This window comes from Salmo trutta, chromosome 23, assembly GCF_901001165.1.
Source record: "Salmo trutta chromosome 23, fSalTru1.1, whole genome shotgun sequence".
In the NCBI taxonomy this organism is placed as follows: Eukaryota; Metazoa; Chordata; class Actinopteri; order Salmoniformes; family Salmonidae; genus Salmo; species Salmo trutta.
Genome location: NC_042979.1, coordinates 1,442,832 through 1,462,567, shown reverse-complemented (window position 1 = coordinate 1,462,567; position 19,736 = coordinate 1,442,832). Strand labels below are relative to the sequence as shown.

The 19,736-nt window shown below is 42.8% G+C and overlaps 1 protein-coding gene across 1 annotated transcript in view; it reads right to left on the bottom strand.

The window, feature by feature from the left end:
• The window catches only part of col27a1a (collagen, type XXVII, alpha 1a), a 292,078-nt gene that overhangs the window by 161,435 nt on the left and 110,907 nt on the right, over positions 1-19,736 (bottom strand). Inside the window, exons 9-13 of the mRNA XM_029708455.1 lie at positions 18,678-18,731; positions 17,933-17,977; positions 11,090-11,143; positions 10,263-10,307; positions 1,017-1,070 (exon numbers count right to left, since the gene is read on the bottom strand). Of these exons, the coding sequence (XP_029564315.1) occupies positions 1,017-1,070; positions 10,263-10,307; positions 11,090-11,143; positions 17,933-17,977; positions 18,678-18,731 (252 nt within the window). The remainder of the gene's footprint in view (positions 1-1,016; positions 1,071-10,262; positions 10,308-11,089; positions 11,144-17,932; positions 17,978-18,677; positions 18,732-19,736) is intronic.

Here is a 19,736-nt window from a genome sequence, read left to right as displayed (position 1 = left end):
TCAATGGTCACTGACAGATTTTTGACCTAGTCGGCTCAGGGATTTCAACCAGCAACTTACGGTTACTGGCCCAATGCACTTATCCGTTAGGCTACCTGCACTTTGGACATGTGTTTGTAGTACACAACTTGCTAACGACTGTGTGATTACGATCTCCGTTGCCGATGTTAGCAAGCAACAAGTCAACATTCACAAGGCCGCAGGGCCAGACGGATTACCAGGACATGTACTCAGAGCATGTGCGGAACAACTGGCAAGTGTCTTCACTGACATTTTCAACATCTCCCTTACAGAGTCTGTAATACAAACATAATGCTACAGCATACAATGACATTCTAGACAATTCTGTGCTTCCAACTGCAAATAGTCTGGGTAGCCATTTAAATAGCTGTTCAGGAGTGTTATGGCTTGGGGGTAAAAGCTATTTAGGAGCCTCTTGGACCTAGACTTGGCGCTCCAGTACCGCTTGCCATGCGGGAGCAGAGAGAACAGTCTATGACTAGGGTGGCCGGAGTCTGACAATATTTAGGGCCTTGATGCCAATGGAAGAAAAAAAATCAATAATACAAAAAACACATGCAGTATCATAAACCTTGTCTGTCCATCTGTATGTCCAAAAAATATTTACAAACAAAACATGGAAACACAGTCAATCTCTTGGATCCTTTGTGGTCAGAGAGGATTTTCTTATCATTGTTGAAAAGTATCACAGTCCACATTCCCACTGAGTGAAAAGCCAGGGGAAGAGTGTGTATGGGAGTGTGTGTGTGGATGGTGTGGTGAGTTAAGTGCTCTTAAAGATTTCACTCCATTACACAGGTGAAAATTAGATAAATAGAAAAGTATTTCACTGGGAAAGAGGGGATGTGGTTTTGTACTATGTAGGACAGTGCCTGTGGAGGTTTTACACCTTCCTACATAGTGATGTGGGGTAAAGTAATATAGTATGCCTAGATAGAAACTGTATGGACCAATGCTATGTGTGTGTGTGTGTTTGTTCACGAAAGGTCACTTACCGGGTCCCCGTCTGGTCCTGGTGGTCCTCTTTCACCAAAGTCTCCAGGAAACCCCTGGAGAGAGAGCAGCTTTAAAGCGACAATCTGCGATTGGTACATCCATTTGTACTAATGCACAGTAGTTCTACTAATCACAGTAGTTACATTTTTACTACTGCACATTATCACCAGGTCTGATTTAAAGAAAGTAAGAATGCTACTGCTAGTCTGGTCCCAGACCTACAAGTGCTCCGATGGTCAGAGCAGATGGCAGATACAGATCTGGGACCAGGCTAACTTTGACCCTGATGCGAATGCTGCTCAGAAATCAAAAACAAAGCTTAAGGGCATACTTATAAGTCTGTTTTACATGAAGACATCATCCCAATCTTTGTTTGCCCTTTTGTTTGTGATTTTATTTTTTATTCACTCTAGAAAAAAACTTGTGCTAGTACAATGCGTGCTAAATCAGGTTTTATATCTACAATGGGCTATCATACCACAGAGTTGTTGAAAACTTTTGCATTCTACAGTATTTCACATTCAAACTCAATTTCTCTTACATTGATTAATTTCAGGTCAGAAAAAACTCTTACAGGATATCACAAATTCTGCCTTTAGATTATTATTGCACAATACACTTTCATTTTAGTCACAACAAAGCCATTGCAGTAATTGTATAGCTTCTAGTAATTGTAACATAAGTGAAATATGACATATTACAGTCAAAAACATCTTCCAATCAGTTGCAAAATGACCCATTATTTGAAAGCACATAGCATAACGGGTGTGTACTGTTACCGCTCAATTTAGAAACAAACGGTTTCAATTTTTGACATTTATTTAACTAGGCAAGTCAGTAAAGAACAAATACCCTAGCCAAACCCGAATGACGCTGGGCCAATTGAATTGTGTACCGCCCTATGGGACTCCTAATCACAGCCGGTTGTGATACAGCCTGGAATTGAACCAGGGTCTGTAATGACACCTCTAGTACTGAGATGCAGGGACTTAGACCACTGCGCCACTCAGGAGCCTGAGAACAACAGCCAGCCAGTCAGAACTCCTGTTAAAAATAACTGAGTTGCTAATATGAGCTATGCTTAAGATAGGTGAAGCTACAACCTCAGAACACCCTACTGGCACAGGAGCAATGGCACTACACTAAACTAAACCATCCAGGAACACTTAATGTAATGGATGGGCTCTGCTCTTTTTCCTCTACAGTATGCCTTGTTTTAGAAGGCCAATTGCGAATGGTTCTTCATTCTTGATCGGGGTGGATGTGCAGAGCTGTGTATCATTAAATAAATCTGCAGACAAAGCTTTCCTTGAGGTTTCATACTTTCATTCACACACAAAGGTAATTTAGTTTTAGGAAGCCTCTAAATAAATTTATATTACTTTTTGTCAAACTTCATAATATTCCAAAGCTCAAAAGGTATGTAAAGTTATGACACTTTCAGTCTCCATGAGTACATTAAACCCATATTAAACATATTCCTGGACCTGGACTAGAACATTCTCAATTGATGCACTTGAGTCAAGAGCGGCCTTAATCTGGGTTGGGAAACTGCTGCAAAGTGCACAAGATAATCCCATTTGAGAATGTCACTGACAGCACCTTAGACAGGTTAGCTGAGAATGTCACGAAATGATGTGCAAGCGTCAATGGGGCAGAAGTCTGAGTTGTGATTCTGGATGGCCAGATAGCTAGCAACAATGATAAGAAGCTGCCATGTGGGGAATCGTAGGTGGCTCGTTTCAGTTAGGTTTATCTTGTTCTTGATACCATGTCTTGTTTTGACTGATTTAATGTCTATAATTACCTAGCTAGCTAACCAACAACTGCGACAACATATTTGAGAGACAAGTGCTCATTGTGCACATTTATTAATATTTTCAATAAACATTGGAGACTAAATATTGTTTACATGTTGTCAACAATTTAAGCCAACCCTGTCTGTTTTATCCCATAGTTGAGCACGCACCAGTTTTGTTTCTAAACAAAGTCTATTGAACACCCCTCTAAGCCCACAGACAAGGAGAGTCATAACACACTAACCTAGCGCCACATCGCAAAAAAAACTTAAAATGAGTGCATTTTACAGTGACAGGAAATGAGCTGGAAAATCAGATGTCTACATTTTTATTTATTTTACTAGGCAAGTCAGTCAAGAACAAATTCTTATTTTCAATGATGGCCTAGTAACAGTGGGTTAAATGCCTTGTTCAACCTTTCAGATGAATGAAGAGATACTTTTGACAGGAAAATTCTGCCTGAGTGATATTTGTTGAGACTGCAGATTGTGGTTTCAAATGCATGGGGGGAAACACGAGCCCAGACAAATTGTACTGCCTTAATTGCCAGCCCAATGACAAATCATACAGCGATAATCGCTGCCTTATGGAAGTGGAAATGTGGAAACAGACTTGTTGGGCTAAAAACACAACTCAAATAGGCAGATTTGCTTTGAAGAGAGACATGATTTTTTCCCAACTCATTTAATGGATAAGTGTTTTGAATTATGCCAGGTAGCCCTTTTCTTATGCCATTGTGTCTGCAAAACTACATAACATTACTTTCGAGGAGTGTACTCTGTCAATCTGATTACTCTGGAGCTCAGTAAAAACTCATTTACACAGGTCTTCAGTCTGCACCACAAAATACTACACCAGAGGCTAAGCAAACTCACTGAATAAATGAAGCCCAAAAATGGCATCTTAAATTGAATATAACTTGAGTATCCAAATCTACCAAACTAAACCTGATTTGATTGGCTAAAACGTAAAGGTCTCTGGGACTGTAGCTGAGCAGTACTCCAAGAGGGCAAGCAATCTGTCTTAAGGCTTGTACACATCGCAACGAAAGTGGATCTAGCATTTGTCTGCCGTGTTTTAGGGACCACCCTAAGGCATCAGATTTTTCCTGTGATTCCACATGAAAAATGGGTGCGTACTTGATTCGCAAATTTTTTGAGATCCTAAGTACTCTCTGCCAGCAAATGTCTGAGCCCTTAGGGATCCCCACATCCCGAATTAAAATGTCAATGTGTTGTAAATGCAATCTCTGGTAAAACTTTACTTAAATCATGCAGGTACCCTATATGATCAAAAGTATGTGGACACATCTTGGACGATCTCATTCTAAAATCATGGGTATTAATGTGGAGTTGGTCACCGCCTTTGCTGCTATAACAGCCTCCACTCTTTTTTTCTCCCCAATTTTGTGGTATCCAATTGGTAGTTAGTCTTGTCTCATCGCTGCAACTCCCGTACGGACTCAGGAGAGGCGAATGTCGAGAGCCGTGCATCCTCCGACACACAACCCAGCCAAGCCGCACTGCTTCTTGACACAATGCCCGCTTAACCCGGAAGCCAGCCGCACCAATGTGTCGGAGGAAACACCGTGCACCTGGCGACCGTGTCAGCGTGCACTGTGCCCTGCCTGCCACAGGAGTCGCAAAATGTGCATGTATGTATAAGTGAGTGAGCGAGTGAGTACATACACTGCGATTATGTGCATTTTGTTTCTATGTGGATATAATGTATCATTGTCACAGGACAACATCAGAATTCTCTGCAGGCACAGATCATCTTTCCACTCTGTCTGTAAAACTAAACAGCCTCTGCCAGCAAGTATTACATTTCGGCAAACAATTGTTAGATTGTGAGAACAGAGTTTAACAGTTAACAGACAGTCTGCTGAACCTGAAAAGTGAATCTGCATACAGAGAATGGCTTTACCACTTGACATACTGTAAGTGAAGCAGTCAAAGATCCCTAGGGAATAGCTGACCTCTAGATGCAGAGGGGAAGAGAGCATGCACACACAAAAACTGTACATATGCCAAAACAAAGAAAATGCCTGCACATACAAACGCTCCCTCATGAATACATGTGCATGCATACTATACACACATCCCCACTTAAAAGCTACCACATAAATAATAACCTCATTGGAGAATTGTTTTTTCTAAGCAGCTAGCGCTTCAACAGTGGCTTGCGTGTGTTGAGTTTCTTTGTAAGTCTTATTTACTGAAAGCCAATAGGCAGCAGCTGCATTGGCTTTCAGTAGTTCAGATGTGCAGAAGAGGTATGGAACGATGCCCACGTGAGACTCCTGCGCACAACCTGCCATCAGAAAGAGCAGGCGGATCACCACCGCAGTGAGGCTCCCATGTTCCATCCTGTTAATCGCGTTTGGCTCTCCACCAGGAAGCTCTATAAATAAAAACTTTTCCTTGACAGAAAAATGTTTCTCCTCTTTGACAGTGCATTTGTCAGTTCTTCCCTTCATCACTAGAGAGTGATTAGCCGATTTTTAGGGGCCTGTACTCCTGAAGTTGTTTGTGTACTTGCCAGTTAGCTAGCAGTTCTCAGCTGTTAGCAGCCAATAGCTAGCAGTTTCTTAGTCATTACAAATAAGTCAAGTACTGAATTATTTAATGTACCAAATCAAGCATTAAACCTCGTAAACAATTCATTTAGACCTTGCGTTTGAAACCGGTGTTGATTTAATGAAATGTGTGCAGATGCCCAGCTATTAAAAGGGACAGGCAGCTATTTGAGACTGCGTTTAGTTTAAGTTTTGCAGTCTCGGCATTGACCCTCTTGACTCTAGACATATGCTGCTGCTACTGCTTATCTATCTATCCTGTTGCCTAGTCACTTTACCCCTACCTACAGTATATGTACATATCTACCTTAATTACCTCATAGTCTTGCACATCGCCTCGGTACTGGTACCCTGTGTATATAGTATATACTAGTTATCGTTACACATTGTGTATTTATTCCTCGTTATTTTTCTATTTCTTTCTTTGAATTGTTGGGATAAGTAAGTAAGTATTTCACTGTTAGTCTACACCTGTTTACAAAACGTGACAAATAAAATGTTTTGAAAGACAGACTCACACACAAACAAAACCTACAGGTGGTCCAAGATGGCGTAGCAGTCGGACATGTGTCTTTGTCTTGTCCCGTGTATATATCGTTCTATTTGTATATATTTCTCTCACTTTCCATCTACGGACTGAATATACTGCAACCCGCCTCACCCAATGTGGTACGGATCTGCTATTTTTATACTTTAGAACCGGAACCCCCTTCAGGAGCTAGCCAGCTAACTAGCAAGTAGTCAGTTTGCCACTGCTAGCGGTCCTCACCGTTAACTCGGACATCAGCCAGCCTCAACCTGGTCAATTCCTGCCAGTCTGAACAGCGCGATATCAACCCAGAGCATATCGGACTGCTTTTTCTCTACCACATCTCCAGATTCCTACCGCAAGCTCTGGACCTTTACACCAGATCATCACAGTTAGCTGCTATCCGAGTGGCTACTCCTGGCTAAGCAAGCACCAGTTAGCCTGAAGCTAGACTCGAGCTAGGCCCATCTCCCGGCTAGCCAAAGAAGTCCACCAGCCAATTATTGGGCCACAATACCTCTTTTGCTAATTGGCCCGGACCCTTTACTGCCGACACGGAGCCCCGCCGATCCATAACGCCTGGTCTGTCAATGTAACCGTCCGTGGTGGTCTCAACAGGCTCTTCCGTTGCGATGTCGCAGGATTCCCATCTGCTAGCCCCGGCCGCTAGCTGTCTGAATCGCTGTGTCTCCAGCTCGACTAGCGTAGCAGCGACTACGGAATTGGCTCCCTGACTCATCTAGTGCTACTCATTGAACCCTATGATCACTCAATTACACATGCCTCTCCCTAATGTCAATATGCCTCGTCTGTTGCTGTTTTGGTTACCAATAGAGCCCCTAGCCCTGCTAGGGGCTCTAGATAGCCCATTTGTTCCATCCCCCTAACATGTGGTGACCTCACCTGGCTTAACTGGTGCCTCGAGACAAAACCTCTCATCGTCACTCAATGCCTAGGTTTACCTCCACTGTACTCACGTCCAACCATACCTTTGTCTGTACATTATGCCTTGAATATATTCTTCTGCGCCCAGAAATCTGCTCCTCTTACTCTGTTCCGAACGCACTAGACGACCAGTCCTGATAGCCTTTAGCTGTACCCTTATCCTACTCCTCCAGTGATGTAGAGGTTAACCCAGGCCCTGCAGCCCCCAGCACCACTCCCATTCCCCATGTGCTCTCATTTGTTGACTTCTGTAACTGTAAAAGCCTTGGTTTCATGCATGTTAACATTAGAAGCCTCCTCCCTAAGTTTGTTTTATTCACTGCTTTAGCACACTCCGCCAACCCTGATGTCCAAGCCGTGTCTGAATCATGGCTTAGGAAGACCACCAAAACTCCTGAAATTTCAATCCCTGACAACAACAAGATGAACTGCCAAAGGGGGCAGAGTTGCAATCTACTGCAGAGATAGCCTGCAGAGTTCTGTCATACTATTCAGGTCTGTGCCCAAACGATTCGAGCTTCTACTTTTTTTTTTTAAATCCACCTTTCCAGAAACAAGTCTCTCACCGTTGCAGCTTCTCCTTCACCCAAATCCAGACAGCTGATGTTCTGAAAGAGCTGCAAAGCCTGGATCCCTACAAATCAGCTGGGCTAGACAATCTGGACCCTCTCTTTCTAAAATTATCCACCAACATTTTTGCAACCCCTATTACTAGCCTGTTCAACCTCTTTCATATCATCTGAGATCCCCAAAGATTGGAAAGCTGCTGTGGTCATCCAACTCTTCAAAGGGGGAGACACTCTAGAGCCAAACTGTTATAGACCTATATCCATCCTGCCCTGCCTTTCTAAAATCTTTGAAAGCCAAGTTAACAAAACAGATCACCGACCATTTCCAAGCTGGTCATGTGTGCACCTCAGCCACGCTCAAGGTCCTGAACGATATCATAACCACCATCAATAAAAGGCAGTACTGTGCAGCCGTATTCATCGCCTTGGCCAAGGATTTCGACTCTGTCAAGTCACCGCATTCCTATCAGCAGACTCAATAGCCTTGGTTTCTCAAATGACTGCCTCGCCTGGTTCACCAACTACTTCTCAGATAGAGTTCAGTGTGTCAAATTTGAGGGCCTGTAGTGCGGACCTCTAGTAGTCTCTACTGGGGTGCCACAAGGATCTATTCTAAGGCAGACTCATTTCTCTGTATATAGATATATATATATATATATATATCAATAACGTCGCTCTTGCTGCTGATGATTCTCTGATCCACCTCTACGCAGAGGACACCATTCTGTATACATCTGGCCCTTCTTTGGACACTGTTAACAAGCCTCCAAACAAGCTTCAATGCCATACAACACTCCTTCTGTGGCCTTCAACTGCTTTTAAATGCTAGTAAAACTAAATGCATGCTCTTCAACCGACTGTTGCCCACACCCACCTGCCCGACTAGTATCACTACTCTGGACGGTTCTGACTTAGAATATGTGGACAACTACAAATACCTAGGTGTCTGGTTACACTGTAAACTTTCCTTCCAGACTTAAGCATCTCCAATTCAAAATTGAATCTAGAATCAGCTTCCTATTTCGCAACAAAGCATCCTTCACTCATGCTGCCAAACATACCCTCGTAAAACTGACTATCCTACCGATCCTTGACTTCGGCAATGTAATTTACAAAATAGCCTCCAACACTCTACTCAGCAAACTGGATGTAGTCCATCACAGTGCCATCCGTTTTGTCACCAAAGCCCCATATACTACCCACCACTGTGACCTGTATGCTCTCGTTGGCTGGCCCTCACTATATATTGGTCGCCAAACCCACTGGCTCCAGGTCATCTATAAGTCTTTGCTAGGTAAAGCCCTGCCTTCTCAGCACACTGGTCACCATAGCAAGGCCCACCCGTAGCACACGCTCTTGCAGGTGTATTTCACTGGTCATCCCCAAAGCCAACACTTCCTTTGGCCACCTTTCCTTCCAGTTCTCTGCAGCCAATGAATTGCAAAAATCACTGAAGCTGGAGTCTTATATATCCCTCTCTAACTTTAAGCATCAGCTGTCAGAGCGGCTTACCGATCACTGTACCTATACACAGCCCATCTGTAAATAGCCCATCCAACTACCTCTTCCCCATACTGTCATTAAATGTTTTTGCTCCTTTGCACCCCAGTATCTCTACTTGCACATCATCATCTGCACATTCATCACTCCAGTGTTAATGTTAAATTGTAATTATTTCACCTCTATGGCCTATGTATTGCCTTACCTCCCTACATTTGCACACACTGTACATAGATTTTTCTATTGTGTTATTGACTGTACGTTTGTTTATGTGTAACTCCGTGTTGTTGTTTCTGTCGCACTGCTTTGCTTTATCTTGGCCAGGTCGCAGTTGTAAACGAGAACTTGCTCTCAACTGGCCTACCTGGTTCAATAAAGGTAAAATAAAAAAAAGTCTCCAAACTACATGATCCCATCGAGAGAAAGGTGACCAAATAAGCTAATTTCAATATTAGCCTTCTCTTATTATGTAAAAAAAAAAAACACACGTAGCACATCTCCGACGTGTTCAACCTAGAGTAACCCTTATATTAGCAATGGACATAACAAAGAGAGAAGCTTACAATGATGTAGACAAATGTGTGACATTTACATTACATTTACGTCATTTAGCAGACGCTCTTATCCAGAGCGACTTACAAATTGGGGCATTCACCTTATGATATCCAGTGGAACAACCACTTTACAATAGTACATCTATATCTTTTTTGGGGGGGAGGTTGAAGGGGGGTTAGAAGGATTACTTAATCCTATTCCAGGTATTCCTTAAAGAGGTGGGGTTTCAGGTGTCTCCAGAAGGTGGTGATTGACTCCGCTGTGACTACGGGTCTTTGCACCAAACCTCTCAAAGGAGTTCCCAGCTAGAGAGCAGGTCTGGCTACAATATTGTAGAACCCTGCTGGAACTAGAACACTGACTCACTGAAACAAAAGTCATGCTCAGTGGTCACAAAACCTTTTGAAATTCTGAACTGGGAGGTGCTGAATGTGAATTTGTCCAACAAGAATGCTCACTTTTGTGTCCCACTGCAAAACACTACTGAATACAAATATGGATTTGAGGACCGAATGACAGAGAAAGGTCTGACTGTTCAATAAGCTAACATTTGCTAAACACAGCTCTGAGCTATGTCTATCATTGCCAGCAGCCTCCATGACACCATATACTGTCCTGTTAGGGTTGTCGATATCACAGTCTCTGGAGACCATAGATTTCTTATGGCTGTGGGTTAGGTCTTAACACAGCATCTGCTGTGGCTGACATCAACACATTTCATAACAGTTAATATAAATAATTATCTATAAAGTATGTTGAGACAACTTTACCGGCCTACCCATCTTGCCCATCTTCCCTGGTTCTCCAGGAATGCCCTGAAAATAGAACGAGAGAGAGAGACAATAAGATCAGAGCAACATTGTACTCTCTGGGAATAATTCTACTAACTACACTCATGTAATAATTTCAAACCATCAGACTGTAAGCTACCTAGAGTATTGTATATATTTGTATTTTGTTTAGCTACTCTGTAAATACTGCTTGATGTATATGCAGACTTATTGCTTCTACAGTGCTCTGCACAAACCTACAGCTGTGCCAGCTAATTGGAGCTCTTTCATCGTGCTCTGTCCCATATAGGTGTCTTCATTTAAGATTAGAAGTTAGAGGACAGACAGACACAGTGATCAACAGAAAATGATTGGTCTGCTACAGTATGGTGGAGCTGCATAGTGGAAAGGTCCATTACAGGCTCACCCATGACGCAACCCCTGGTGCATGCGATAAGTAGGGTAATGGTCTGGTGTTTTTGGAGGCTGAGCTTTAGGAAGGCCTTGATTAGTTTAGCCAGTTCAAAGGCTCAATAAGGGGGGGTCACAATGAGTCATCACCAACACTCCCACACGGTCTTACTCAATGCAGCCTGATAGCATCCTGGAGGCAGTTCCCACATTTAAATCAAAACAAGAAACTGGTTGTCTCTTAAGGAAACAGAGGGAGGGAAGATCAGAGTCACCACTGGGACAGGTAGTCAGAGTTGCCTCCAGTCTTGTACACTGTGTGTGGTGAGGTCAGGAAAAAGTCCTGGCCCTAATCCTTACAGACGTTGTGAGTATTTGGATGTGTGTAGCGGTAAGGTAAAGAAAGACAAACATACTCTTTTGCCATCAGCACCAGGTAGGCCAAAAAGGCCCGCGATTCCAATGAAGCCCTAGAGAGAGAGAGAGAGAGAGAGAGAGAGAGAGAGAGAGGTAGAGGAATTCCATTTTCAATGTCTGCGAAGTAGATCTATTATAGCTTGAGAGTTGAGGAGTCCAGTGCCGGGGGTCTGAAGGTTCCAGGGTTGATGGATCAGGTCTCCATGAAGAACTAAGCCATGAGGCAAGTGTATATGCCCATGGACTGCATGGTGCTGGCTTCCACGATGTAGTCCAAGGGCACATACCCTCACGCCAGGGATCTCTGAAGATGACACCAATCTGGCCTGTTGATAGCAGTTTAACGCAACAAAACAGAACAAGACCAGGAACAACAGCAGCAATACCAGTAGCGATGTTTTCTATAAGACAGTGGAGTAGTGGTGTGCTGATACTGGTTAAGTTACAGCTGATGGGTTAAGGTTGAAGGTACATAGGGAAAAGACTACGTAGATCAGTAGTTGATTGAGAAGTAGCATCATTTTTAGACGTGCTCCATTTTAACAAACCTAATGGAATATCTTACCGCTAGCGTTATAGGTTCGGTGGGGTGTCAGTAATATTTTAGCTATTTTCACAACCGGAATTGGGGGGGGGGCACAGTAGCTGGCGCAAATTATTTTGATAAATAAACAAGTTGTGGGTGTGTCGAGGCTTGGCACTCACTGTCCAACCAGAACATGCTCCATGGCTAAATATGTGGTTGCTTCAAGTTGTGTGTTGCATTGTCATCAACTCCAACTTGAATGTTAGTCATTTTATAGCCTAGTTTGTTAAATAGCCTGCCCCATATTTGCTAAACATGTTTGCAGTCTACATTGTTCTAATGGCATTGCTTCAATATGGAAATATATTGTTAAACATAGGCTATAGCATTCACACTGATATAGGGGCTATGCCTACTGTAAATTGCAGTCTGGACATGGACATGGCAAATGTAGTCAATAAGCAAGATTAAATTCACTAGGCTATTGATAAGACAGTGTATAATTCTAATACAAATTTAACAACCACTTGTTTTAAATAGACTATGTCTAAATACAGTTACCAGAATTGCTCCCCATGGGTGTATAATACAGACAAGGCAACTTAACTTTGGATGTGTATAAAATCCTCCATAGCCTTTCACAGGAGCTGGATAAAGATTGAATATAAAGAGAAAGGGGGAATGTCCACTCACTGTTATACTGCCCGCAAATGTAATGTTTTCTAAACATCATGGAACCATCTTACAGATACTATTTGTACTTCTCCAGAAATATCAGATTAAATTGCATTTCATTTGGGCCATGTACGTTCTCACCATACACCTTTCTAATAAGTTTGTTTTTTGTTTAATTTGATTAAAAACCAATCAAGCGGTTTTTCAAATCAACAACAATATTTCTAAATATGATCAGGTCAGAAGCATGATATCATAAATCACATCTCTCATTACATGAGCATAAGTCAATGTTAGCACATGTAGGTCTAAGAGGTCTTCAGCCGGAGGAATGGAGGTTTGTCCTATCCAATTAATATAGTTATTTAAATAGTATAAAACTAACCCCACAATAGGCCTAGTTATTTCAAACATGTAGCTTATCTATTTTTTTAATTTTTTAATTTATTTTTAAATTGGCTTCAACATGGACATAGCAATCTACACATATTGCATTCACATTGCATATTCGAGCCATGGACAATTGGACATTGCCCAAACGTTATAAGAAGATTAGCCTACCATCACCGTTGATATGGCCTGTTAGTCACTTTGCCACATGAAAGGTAAACAAATTAACAGGCAAATAGCCTAGGCTACAAATAGATTCAGCATCAAGGACAGTGAAGTCCAGACGAAAGTGGAAGATCCATTTTGTTAACAAAAGTATAAAGGAAAAACAATAAGCAGTCTATTGTAATAACGTGATGTGCCTAAACAGATTCCCTACTGTCACTGACAATGTTCATTCAATGGGCATAATGAGTCCAAGCTTTTCACAAAAGCTGCACAGACAAAAATAATGTCCAGTATTGATAATATGCTATTGAATTAAATTGTATTGGTCACATACACATGGTAAGCAGATGTTATTGCGAATGCAGCGAAATGCGTATGCTTCTAGAGCCGACAGCGCAACAGTATGTAATAGCTACGTAATATCTAACACATTCCACAACAAAACCTAATACACACAATCTAGTAAAGGAATGGGATGAGAATATATATGTATAAAATATATGGATGAGCAGTGACAGAGCGGCTAAGATGCAATAGATTGTAAAGAATAGATAGTGAAGGATACAGTATATACTGTACATATGAGATGAGTAATGCGAGATAGGTAAACATTCTTAAAAAGTGGCATTATTAAAGTGTGTCATAAGCATCGGAAGGGACAGACCAAAGCGCAGCGGGTATAGTGCTCATCTTCTTATATTTATTTAAAGTGAACACTTAAACAAAATTAGCAAAACGACAGTTCCGTAAGGTTCAGACTATACAGGAAACAACCACCCATAAACCCAAAGGAAAAAACAGGCTGCCTAAGTATGGCTTCCAATCAGAGACAACTAACAACACCTGCCTCTGATTTGGAAACCATACTCGGCCACACATGGAAAAAGAAACAGAAATAGAAAACTAGAACCAAAATCCCCTACAACCAAAAAACCCCAAAACACACAAAACAAACACCCCCTGACCATACTACAATGACTAATGACCCCTTTACTGGTCAGGACGTGACAAAGTGACTAGTGTTCCATTTACTAAAGTGGCCAATGATATCAAGTCTGTAGGTAGGCAATCACCTCTCTGTGCTAGTGTTGGCTGTTTAACAGTCTGATGGCCTTGAGATAGAAGCTGTTTTTCAATCTCTGTCCCAGCTTTGATGCACCTGTACTGACCTCGCCTTCTGAATGGAAGCAAGGTGAACAGGTAGTGGCTCAGGTGGTTATTGTCCTTGATCTTTTTGGCCTTCCTGTGACATTGGGTGCTGTAGGTATCCTGGAGGGCAGGTAGTTAGCCCCCGGTGATGCGTTGTGCAGTGCCGTACCAAGCGGTGATACAGCCCAACTGGATGCTCTCAATTCAGCACCTGTAAAAGTTATTGAGGGTTTTCGGTGACAAGCCACATTTTTTTCAGCCTCCTGAGGTTGAAGAGGTGCTGTTGCGCCATCTTCACCACACTGTCAGTGTGTGTTGATCATTTTAGTTTGTCAGTAATATGTATACTGAGGAACTTAACACCACGATCATTAAGTCCACGATCATTGCTTTTGTTTTGCTGACGTTGAGTGAGAGGTTATTTTCCTGACACCACACTCCGAGTGCCCTCACCTCCTCCCTGTAGGCTGTCTCGTAGTTGTTGGTAATCAAGCCTACCAATGTAGTGTCGTCTGCAAACTTGATGATTGAGTTGTAGGCGTGCATGGCCACTCGTGGGTAAACAGAGTACAGGAGAGGGCTGAGAACGCACCCTTGTGGGGCCCCAGTGTTGAGGATGAGCGGAGTGGAGATGTTGTTTCTTATCTTCACCACCTGGCCCATCAGGAAGTCCAGGGTCTCAAGCTTAATGATGAGTTTGGAGGGTACTATGGTACTATGGTGTTGAATGCTGAGCTGTAGTCAATGAACAGCATTCTTACATAGGTATTCCTCTTGTCCAGATGGGACAGGGCAGTGTGCAGTGTGATGGTGACTGCATCATCTGTGGACCTATTGGGGCAATAAGCTAATTGGAGTGTGTCTAGGGTAACAGGTAGGATCGAGGTGATATGATCCTTGACGAGTCTCTCAAAGCACTTCGTGATGAAAGAAGAGAGTTCAGTTACCTTAACATGTCGGCCACAGAGAATGAGAGCCCACAGTCTTTGGTAGCGGGCTGTGTGGGTGGCACTGTTTTGTTCTCAAAGCATGTAAAGAAGTTGTTTAATTTGTCTGGGAGCAAGACGATGTTCGCGACGGGGCTGGTTTTCTTTTTGTAATCCGTGATTGACAGTATATCCTGCCACGTACGTCTCGTGTCTGAGCTGTTGAATTGCGACTCCACTTTGTTGATATACTGACGCTTTGCTTGTTTGCCTTACGGAGGGAATAACTACACTGTATTCGGTCATGTTTCCAGTCACCTTGCCATGATTAAATGCAGTGGTACGTGCTTTCAGTTTTGCGCGAATGCTGCCATCAATCCACGGTTTCTGGTTATTGGAAGGTTTTAATAGTCAGTGGGTACAGCATCTCCTATACACTTCCTTATAAACTTGCTCACTGAGTCAGCGCATTCGTCAATGTTATTATCTGAGGCTACCTGAAACATATCCCAGTCCACGTGATCAAAGCAATCTTAAAGCCTGGATCTGATTTTCAGACCAGCATTGGATAGACCTAAGCACGGGTGATTCCTGTTTTAGTTTCGGCTTATAGGAGGGGAGCAACAAGATGGATTCATGGTCAGATTTGCCTAAAGGAGTGCGGAGGAGGTCCTTGTATGCATCGCGGACATTAGAGTAGCAGTGGTCGAGTGTGTTACTCGCTCGTGTACTGCAATCGATATGCTGATAGAATTTAGGTAGCCTTGTTCTCAGATTAGCTTTGTTAAAATCCCCAGTTACAATAAATGCAGCCTCCAGTTTGCATAAAGTCCAGTGAAGTTCCTTGATGGCCATCTTGGTATCCGCTTGCAGGGAATATACACGTATACACGGCTGTGACTATAACCGAGGAGAGTACTTTTGGGAGATAATACGGTCGGCATTTGGTTGTGAGGAATAATTCTAGGTCATGTGAACAAAAGGACTTGAGACCACCGCCCTTCTTCTTACCAGAGATATGTTTTTTCCTGTCGGCGCAATGCACTGAAAATCTCGTTGGCTGTACGGACTCCGACAGTATGTCCCCAGCTAGCCATGTCTCCGTGTAACAGAGTATGTTACAATCCCGGATATCTCTTTGGAAAGCAACTCTTGCCCTAATTTCATCGGCTTTGTTAACTAGGGATTGGACATTAGCGAGTAATATACTCGGAAGTGGTGGGTGGTGTGCGCACATCCGAAGTCTCACTAGAAGACCGCGCCGGAACCTTCTCCTCCGACAGCATTGTTTCAGGTTGGCCTCTGGAATCAGTTCAAATGCCCTGGGAGATGCAGACAAAGGATCCGCTTCGGGAAAGTCGTATTCCTGGTCGTAGTGCTGGTAAGTTGACGTCTCTGAAATCCAATAGTTCTTCCCGGCTGTATGTAATAACACTTAAGGTTTTCTGGGCTAACAATGTAAGAAATAATACATACAAAAACAATACTGCACAGTTTCCTAAGGACTTGAAGCGAAGCTGCCATCTCTATCAGCACCATCTTGTCTCTGATTAAGCTACTGTGTGCCTCGGCTGGCAAAATTGATGCCATAACCAATTGATTTACAGCTAAGAACAGCTTTCGGTGAGTCTTAAATAATCACCAGTTACGCTGCTTGAAATTGGCACACAGGAATTACAGGATACACCACAAATACAGCACCCTTCCCGCCTCAGCCCAAGCGAGCTGATATAAAAGAGGTCAATCACCAACCCTGGTGCCAGGGTTGGCAAATAGCAGAGCGCTGGCTTTTACAAGTCAAATTTACCAAAGAGGGTGCATTAACGCTAGGCAAAAATAGAGTCCTATAGCTGGTAGTTTGTAGATTATGGTTAGTCGTAGTGAGTTGGTTAGTTGTAGCTACGGGATCAGGGGCTGGTTGTGAGGCACATAGTAGCAGACAGGGTAGATGTAGATCAGAGATACTGGGTGGTTAGATGTAATTGACAGGGTAGCTGTAGTATACTATAGGTAGGTAATTACTTGAAGGTAAATATGGGATAAGGGGTAGATGTGTGAACCAGGGGTTGGGAGGGAGTTGGTTGATGCATATGGTTGTAGGTAGGGGATAGATATGGTGGTAGTTATAGGTAGGTAGGGGATGGATGTAGATAGGACAGGAGGATGGTTGTGTGGTAGATCAGGGGAGGGGGTTGCTGATGGAGAGGATGGAAGGCCTCTTTTTACTACTTTAAACAGGAAATTCCAGCCGGTGGGGGCAGGGCCAGTTTTGGAACAGCCATGGGAGCTGATAAAGGGTCTTTAATGAAGCGCAACATAACATCACTGAGTGTGTGTGTGTGTGTGTGTGGGGGGGGGGGGGGCTGTTGGTCTGCAAGGGATTATCAACAGTCACATTCATTCATGAAGCGGCTATATACTGTTTATGTGGAAAAGGCAGAAGTACAGTACGTGTGTGTGTGTGTGTTGGTTATAGCAGACAAAACCAATAACTTTGATTAAACAACTCTTGGCAAGCAAGTGTGTTTTGCTGAAGACTGGAGACACAATCCACTGTTAACAGAGAGTAGTAAAATCTGTGTCAAGCCGCCTGCATAAAAGTCAAGGTCAGATCAGCCGAAACATAGAAGAGAGACGGATTGCCCTTGAAAACCAAAAACATACAGTAAGCATAAGAACATCAGCATCTTTCCAGAATTAATCAAATCACAACCCGTAGGCATGACAACAGAGTTCAGTGTGGTGTTTATGGGTATGACGCAAATGTCCAGACTGACATCACATCCACAACATCAGGCTGCTTCGGGGTGAAGTTTGCCTTGGTACAGATCTAGGACCAGCTTCCCCTCCCCCTATCCTAACCTTAACAAATGGGAAAAATATAAAACTGAGCGAAGATCAGTCTAGGAGCAACTTCCCCCTAAACCCATACAGGCTATAGCACTGCTAAAGAAAGTCAGGCTCAACTGGAAAATAATTGGGGTAGAGAGAATTAAGGGTACACCTACCCGAGCACCTTTCGGCCCAATGGCTCCTATGGGACCTGGCAAACCCTAAGACAAAGACAGAGAAAAAGTAGTTGAACGGTTAAACACAATTAGTGGTTAAGATAAAAACCAACCAATTATCACAGTGATACTGTGTGTGTGTGTGTGTGTGTGTGTGTGTGTGTGTGGTGTGCGCGTTCGTGCGTCTGCAATTTTATGAGTCTGTCAATTGGGAATTTATGAGTCCGTGTGTGAATAACAGCAGGGAGAGACAGGACTTCCTCTAGTGTAGCAGTTTCTAGAAACACAGTAACCCATCCTAGGAGTAGATGCCAGGAAAGCAGCTGTGACTGAAGCAGACTTGGGCTTGAAGTATGTAGCTAAAAGCGTCTCTTAATTTATTGTCAAAACATTTATTCTTAGGAAGATTTACTATAGCTCTTCAACTGACTCTTTGTGGCATGATTTACATGACAACAACTCTTGTCCTGCACTTGTGTAGATGTGCAGAATTGTGATACGCATAATTATGCATCAAAGCTCTAGTCCATTCACTCTACCCTGCACAGGTACAACCCATTAACACTTAATCCTCGTTAATCCACCAGTCAAGAGCTGGTCTGAACCTTCTACCCTACTCTAGATGAGCATAACCTCTTGACCCCTGACCCTCCTCTACTAGTCAAATCTGACCCCTACTGTACCAGTCAAGCCTGACCCCTGACCCTACTATAACAGTCACAGCACATCAGAGCATTTACTGCACCTGCCTGCCAGGATAACCTTTGGCACCTGGACTTCCGTCTGGACCTCGCTCCCCCTGTGGGAAAGGAGGAAGATGGGGTTAACGGCAGATAGAAAAGATTGATAAAAATTACAGTAAGCCAGTGACAGACAGCGCCTTGTGCAGAGTAATAGGTAGTGTAACGGTCAAACTAAACCAAAGCTGCCACGTCACCGTAACGGCTCCATAACGTGAGTCGCTGTTTAACAACTCACATGATCGATGAGGCATGCTATACCGAAAGTAAAAGCAAACGGTCTGCGAAGCAAGGATCACTTGAAGCAGAGTAGTTTTACACTTTGAGTCTATTTTCCTTGTCAGCGACAGCATTGCAGAAATGTAGACATACAGAAATAATAATGTCACGTCCTGACCAGCAGAGGGAGTAGTTGTTTAGTATTTGGTCAGGACGCGGCAGAAGTTGTGTGTTGTATGTAGTTTCTAGTTGTTCTGTTTCTGTGTTAGTCTGTGTGACTCCCGATCAGGAATAGCTGGATATCGTTGTTCCTGATTGGGAGTCATATATTAGGTGTGTGTTTTTCTCCTGGGGTTGTGGGTTGTTGATTTTACACTGCTAAAGTATCGGTATAGCCTGTAAAACTGTTACTAGTCATTCTTGTTTATTGTTTTCCCGTGTTCACTTTATTCAAATATAATTAAAGATGAGCATACATATCCCGGCTGCGTTTTGGTCTATTCAACACGGCTACACTGGTGACAAATAATCAATATATAAATTAACAAACAATCCTAATAATCTTCATAACACATTGAAAGTGTGTTTGGTATCACATTTTATGCTTGTATAAAAAAATGTAATCCAATCTAAGTTGATGCAATTGTTGATACAACCACCAAGCCATTTTAACATGCAAATGTGTATGATTAATGGTTTAGCAATGCATATCAACAAGATTGTGTTCTGGAATTATACAGTGCATCTGTAAAATATTCAGACCCCTTGACTTTTCCCACATTTTGTTATGTTAGAGCCTTATTCTAAAATGGACTAACTTGTTAAACAGGTTTTCAGAAATGTTT